The sequence below is a fragment of the Beta vulgaris genome, chromosome 9 (assembly GCF_026745355.1).
Source record: "Beta vulgaris subsp. vulgaris cultivar EL10 chromosome 9, EL10.2, whole genome shotgun sequence".
Taxonomy (NCBI): domain Eukaryota; kingdom Viridiplantae; phylum Streptophyta; class Magnoliopsida; order Caryophyllales; family Amaranthaceae; genus Beta; species Beta vulgaris.
Window position 1 is genome coordinate 48,856,683 of NC_079210.1, and position 7,177 is coordinate 48,863,859.

The following is a 7,177-nucleotide window of genomic DNA, read 5'->3' on the forward strand; positions in this document are numbered from 1 at the left end:
ACTTTCATTTTGGATATTAATAATTTCTTCCTATCTCTCTTCTATCACATTAGATCTTTTTATTTTCTTTCTATATCTCTCTCCTTTTAAAAAATTATATAGGAGTTCGTGATTTTAAAAGTGGCACAACTAAATTGAGACAATGGAAGTATATAGTTTTGACTTTCAATATTTTTAGTTTTATATTAGTAAAAAATTTAGAAACCTGACATCATTAAAGTACATATTGAGACGAGCCTAACAAGATTCTACATGTGTATAATTTTTATATATTAATGAAAATAATTAGTCAATTTTTAAAGTTTGACATCAAGATACATAACCAAACGCTATATTATGAGAAAGAGGGAGTAATATTGATATCAGTTCTCACCCATAGGCCATACTACTCTTCCATCTTCCAAAGTCAAAACAAAAGATTCAATGGAAACCACCCAAGATGAGCCGGTGACGCCGATGAGCCGCCTCTTCCTCCAACCAGATTTTAACCAAACAATCAACTGCGCAATAGGCTTCAAACATCCACTTGATACACAATCCATAAAAGCTGAAATCTCAAACTCTTTAATGGTGAAACACCCTAGATTTTCCAGCTTATTTGTAGTAGACAAACATGGGAGGGAATTTTGGAGAAGAACACAAATCAATATAGACGATCATATAATCATTCATCCCAAAACTTCAACTTTAGATTATAATCTAGATGAAATTCAGGAGGAAAAGATCAATGCTATATTATCAGATATTGCAATTTCTTCTCCTTTGAGTAATGAAAAACCATTATGGGAGATACACTTGATCAATGATTTACGATGTGCGATTCTTCGAATTCATCATTCTTTGGGTGATGGGATTTCTTTGATGTCGTTGTTTTTAGCTTCATGTAAGAGTTGTGACGATGATAATGATGGTAAAGATGGTGGTTTTAGTGAGAAAAACAGAGGAAACAGGGGAGAAAGTGAAACAATGTGGAGAGAAAATTGGTTGATGAGAATATTGAAGGTTACTTGGTGGACGACAATTTATGTACTAGGGTTTATTGGTAGGGGTTTATGGGTGCGGGATAAGAAGACTGCCGTAAGAGGCGGAGACGGGGTGGAGCTGTGGCCGCGAATGGTGGCGACGGCTAAGTTTAACCTCCAGGATATGAAAACGGTAAAAACGGCCATTCCAAATGCGGTAAGTATATATGTTTACGTGAGAATCATGGTTGACTTTAGATGATCAACATGGACCCAACCCGTAGGTTTGACCTATTCTGGCCCAAAATCTAGCGAGTTTTGGGCATCATATTTTCAGCAGCGATTCAAGTCCGGCCCGGATTGATATTTGGGGGGAAACGGGTCATGTGTAAGCCAAATTTGGAAAATTGGGTTAAAATTTGGTTTGTCTGAAACAATCTGAGGTGCGATTGGGCTTGACCTAAAACAGCGGGTTTTGGTGAGAAAATTTTTGTCCGAGGCTTTAACCCAAAACGGACCACTTTTTAGGGGCAAAGCTCAACTCGGCCTATGCTCACCTCCTTGTTGACCTAGTTGTTTGAGGCGGGTACCCTTAGAGGTTTTCAAATTCTCCCCCACGTGCGTTTTACAAACTTATCTTTTGTATATATGCATATATATGTGTTTCTATATATCGACTGAAATTATTGAAATTTCATTTATCGATATAGAAATTTAATTTATGATTATCAGTGAGAGGAGTAGTGCATTAAACGTGTTGTTAATATATCGAATACTATTAATTTATGTGAGAAGTTGGGACAACATGACATTTTTGTTGTACCAAAGAATTAGTTACAAGAAATTTCGAAAAAGAAAAGAAAAGTTAACCTAAAATAGTTCAAAGTTCTTTCTACATGTTTATTAAAAGGTTGTTTTTTCCATTTCCACTTTCTTCCATATTAGGTAATAAACCTTTTATCTCTTCATCCCATAACTTGAGTCTATGAAAATCTATCTTCATAAAATTTTCTCTTTCTTATCCAAAGCTACAAACAAATGACCTACTTTTGTAGTTTGTAATTTCACTTATTGCCACATTTTCTCCATTTCTTAATGTTTTGTACACTCTCTTTCAATTTACTAGCTCAGAAAATATACATGTTAATTGCTGGTCTAAGTACGAAATGCCGAGACTTACTTCATCTCTTTCATGTATGGAAAATTTACACATAAATCACATAGTTCCAAGCAAATTATCTTGAGTTTCCTATGTAAATTTTAACTCATACTAGTATAAATTGCTGGTCTTAAAATGAAATGCTGGTCTAAGTATATATGAAATGCTGAGACTGCATATATCGAGTTACATATAATTAATAACTTTGTTAACACTTTTTGCAGACCATCAATGACGTTCTCTTCGGCATTTTATCTTCTGGTTTTTCGAAATATTTGGATATTCGATCATCTCATGGTACGAGTGATATGACTGATATCAATATATATTGTAACAAAAGCTGGGTTTTTTTACCCAGTATTTTTATGTAAAATTAACTAAATTCTATTTGGAATTGCTAGCTTTACAAGAGGGTCTTCAGATTACAGGATTGGCCATGGTTAATTTGAGAAAGCAACCTGGATTGCAGGTAAATTACAATATTCTTCTTCTCTTTTATCACCTTGATATACAAGTAAACTTGAATGGTTGGACATGGACCCAGGTTCCGATCCAAACCTAGTTGAACCTACCTCATTTTTAAAAGTCTGGGTCTAGAATTTCAAGACACGTTGGTCTGGTTTGGATCTGGTCTGCGTGTTAAAATTAGGTCTGGGTCTGATAGATTCAAACTCAGACCCATTTTCTTTTTACATATTAAATATACGAAAATGATATACATAGCCTTAGGGTTATGTATAAGAAGTTTAAAATAGAAATAAAAATTTGAATCAAGCATTTATTACCTCAAATGATGTGAAATTTTATTATGAATTGATAAACTATTTCCATTTTCAGACATGTATTTAATGCTTATATGTAGCCCTTTAAGGCTACATATAACATTACCCTTAAATATATACGTCATCCATAACTTTTAATTTATACACTTTTCTTTTTGATAGTTTTTTTTAATCTAAATATATTTTTTTTAAAACGAAGTACGTTGGAAAAATATTTATTTAGAAATAAGAGAATTTCACTAAATTAATATCGGACATTAAATCCGTTCAATTATATACTTACTCGATCTATTTTCTTTTAGTGCAACAGTGTAACGATTGCACTATTCTCTAACAACACTTCGACGACATATTTTTACTAACACATAAATATAAAATCTATTTTGGCTTGTCTTAATGAGTATCCTCATAAATTATAATATTAACTTTATGTAATTTTTACTATAATACAAAATTTGAGATACTAAAGTCAAAATTTTGGTCTTTGTTTTGAACTATGAAGATATTACTTTAGATATTTGATTTATCAAGGTGATAAACTTGGAGTTTTTCCATTTTAAGAGCCAAAAGAAATACATATATATAATCCCTTGGGTTTGATTGATCACATAGGAAATGTCGAAGATGATGGAAGATGATGCTAGAACATCCATATGGGGTAATAAATTTGGAATGATGATCTTGCCTATTTATTGTCATACAAAAGATGCGGATCCTCTAAATTATGTAAAGAGAGCTAAGTTGATGATTGATCGGAAGAAACAGTCCTTAGAGGCTGATTTAGGGAACTTGGCAATGTGCCTCCTTGGGCCAAAGGTAAGTTCAAGTTTCTTTATAAACAACTAGTCAGTTGTGCACGCGACATGTGTGGTTCATGTTACGATCGAAATGAATTTTATTAAACATGTTTGTACATATAATTTTATATGTTTGGTAGATTTTCATAAATTCGTTAAATTAATGAATTGTGTTTCTTAGAGATTCTGAATAATTTGCTTGAAACTGTATGTGATTTATGAGTTTGCTAGAAAATATAATATGAAAATTGTTTGTCTTGTTTTTTGGGTTAACTTATTATCAGTTGATTAATCGAAATATTGTTGTTTTAATTTCTCTTTAAAAAAATCTAATATTTTATTAAGTAATTAACTTCAACCCAATCATCATGCACATAAAGTGTACCTAACAATTATAAAACATTTTTTAACCTTTTTTTGTTCTTAATATTTTATCATTGTTTGATGTTGACACATATAGAGATGAGTGTCCTTAAATAATGACAGAAAATTCTATATATATGTTCTTTCAATTATAATTGAAATTTAAGTATACAAAATGGTGCTATATTTCCTTTTTTTTCATATGGCAAATTTCCTTTCGCAACTCACTTTGACATTACATTAATTGATATATTTAGTATTAATTGAAATTGATGTGATTAACTTGTTTTGAATCAAAGTAATGATGGCATTCTTGTTTATCATTGTACAACATGGTCCTGTTTTATTCATCAGAAAACTATATGATAGTATAGTGTGTATAATCAAATTTAGTGTACAAAAATTATTAAAAGAGACGGTCTAATTTTAATATAAAAGTAGACTTAGTCACTAAATGGATTAAACTAGTCAGAAAGAAATTAACTTAGTCACTATTAGGCTAATTCTCTTTTAATATTGGACTTACTATTAATTTAAATTTAAAAGTAGACGGGCTCTTACAAAACAAACTCGTTAGTATATAACATGATTAGCATCCATGTGACCATGTTAATCACACTTCTAGTTTGCTCTGTACTCTGTAGGTTGCCAACATGCTTAATCACAGGATTCTTTGCAATACAACCTTCACGATCTCAAACATGGTCGGTCCACAAAAGGAAATGACATTTGTTGGCAATCCCATCACGTTTATAAGAGCAACCTCTTGTGGATTGCCTCATGTAAGTTTCTCTAGCCCTCGAGTAGAAAATTTGTCACATAATTTTTAATGGTTTGACATTAATATATATCCTAACAAATAAAATTATTGATTTTGATATATGCATCCTTAAGAACTCACAATAAATATTAATTACTTTAACTAAAATGGTATTAGTTCAATATTTTATTACAAAATCACGTGTTTATCAACAAGGTCGTCTTTGAGGGCGTGCAAAGAGACATACAACACAAGACTCCTCATTTAAGAGGGCTGTTAGGAAACATGTATTGTAATGTTTGATTAATGCGAAATAAGCCAATGAAATAATAAGGATGAGAAAAGTAATAAAAAAACTAAACAATATAACACAAGAATCTACGTATTTCGTTCAAAATAGACCTACATGCTACGTCCACAGGTAGGGGATTCGAGCTTCTTCACTATGATGGAAAAAACAAAGAGAATAATACAAGGAGTCCTAAAATACTACGTAGAGGCTAAAGTTGTGTCAAATAATGATCACCATGAGGGTCCTTTTATAACATAAGGAAACCCTAACAAAACCCTAGAAAAGTCTCCTAGTATAACTATAATGACGGCTTGAAAACTAGGGTTAAAATATATAATAAAACGTGAGAAAACGCATCGTTCGGTCGCCAAGGCAAAACCGTCCGATTGTGTGCGAGAGTCAAAAACGTCAGGAAGGAAAACACAACTCGCCCGGTTCACCACCAGATCGGGCCATTCCAGACGCCCGGTCGATCGGGAGAGCAACAAGAGCGTTAAATTTTGAAATTTGTTGTTAATTTAGTCACATTATCCTTATACTCGTACTTTAGGTACTTCTTTTTAGTAAAAGAAATAGTATTCCATGGTAATTTTATAGATAATGAATATTTATTTATGCATAATAATTTTAATTTTAGAGACTGATGTCAATTAATAGCGCAAGGCCTCCAACCTAATTAAGATGACCCTAATTATCAACGTTATTATGCTTAGTAATTGCTTAAAGGACTGCATGTATCATCAATAATTATCTAATTTAAACCTTGTTCTTATTATTTAATTTATTATAGCCTTTAGATGGGACTAACGAATAAACTGGTTTTTAATTTGGAATATTTTAGGCGGTAATTATGCACATGGTAAGCTACGCAGGAATGGCTAATATGCAGATTCAAGTAGCAAAAGATATTATACCTGATCCTCTATTTTTAGCTAAGTGTTTTGAAGACGCCTTGCTTGAAATGAAGAATGCTTCATTGAATCTTGTCCCCTAAACATTGAATTGATCAAATTAGCTAACAAGATGATGAGTGATGATCAACAGTGTATCTGTAAATATAATATTACCTCCGTTTCATATTGTTTGCGATGATTTAACATAAAATGTGAGTAGAAAATGTCTAATCATTACAAATAATATTAAACGGATATAGTAATTAATAATGATGTATAAATGTACATGTCGGAAGACGTCATGCAAGCAAAATTGATTCTTTCCTTCTTTGTTGTAACTTCGGTTTTCATGTATTAAATTGTTCCATATTGTATTTGTGAATCGTGATGAATGTCTTGATATGTGATGATTGTAGTGGATTCAAGAAAAAGTTATGGTTTATATAGTAAGTGTGCGTCTTTTTATTTAAGAGAAAGTATCGCTGAAATTTAATGGGTTATTTATATGTGAGTTGTTCTATATTGAAGAAAAAAGAGAGAATATATTATCGTACCACCAGAAGAATTAGTCCTAATATTTTCTAAAATTTAAAAACAGATGTTGTTGGTATCGTTATAATATTTTTTTGGTTAGTAGTTCTAAGACATGGTTATTTAAAGATTTGCAATGTTTTTTTTTTCTCTCCATCAACAAGAGTCATCGAATGAACGACCATGCAATTGCTTTGCATCCTAACAAATTAGTCACGGGATACACCAAGATTGTTACTTATAAAGGGGGGAGAATTACTTTTACATTCTTCCTATTTTTTCAAACTTCACGTGAGGTAAATATGCACAATATCCTAACACTTGCTTTTAGACACTTGTTTTTTTTAGTAATACAGACCTCATAGCAAGGTGCAAGAAATGGAATTTTCTATTTTTTAATATTGGATTGGACTTTAAAGTTAGAGGTGGCAAACGGGTCGTACGGGTCGGATACGGGTCATGTCATGATCAGGTCACCTTTGTGTTCACGTTACATTCAGGTATGGGTCCACCTCGGGTCCATGAGATTTCGGATAACGTCGGGTCGGGCCAAATCGGGTTTCCGATGTCGCAAATAAATAAAACACAAATAAGACTAACGAGAGTAAGTTAAGTAATTAATGTATAGTGGTTAAATC

The 7,177-nt window shown here is 32.1% G+C and overlaps 1 protein-coding gene across 1 annotated transcript; it reads left to right on the plus strand.

The window, feature by feature from the left end:
- Nucleotides 1-423: 423 nt before the first annotated feature.
- On the plus strand, nt 424-6,109 carry LOC104905009 (wax ester synthase/diacylglycerol acyltransferase 11). The gene is made up of 6 exons (XM_010693450.3): nt 424-1,179; nt 2,346-2,418; nt 2,523-2,590; nt 3,516-3,719; nt 4,708-4,845; nt 5,957-6,109. Exons 1-6 carry the CDS (start codon nt 424-426, stop codon nt 6,107-6,109), a joined length of 1,392 nt encoding a protein of 463 aa, XP_010691752.1.
- The last annotated feature ends 1,068 nt before the right edge of the window (nt 6,110-7,177 follow it).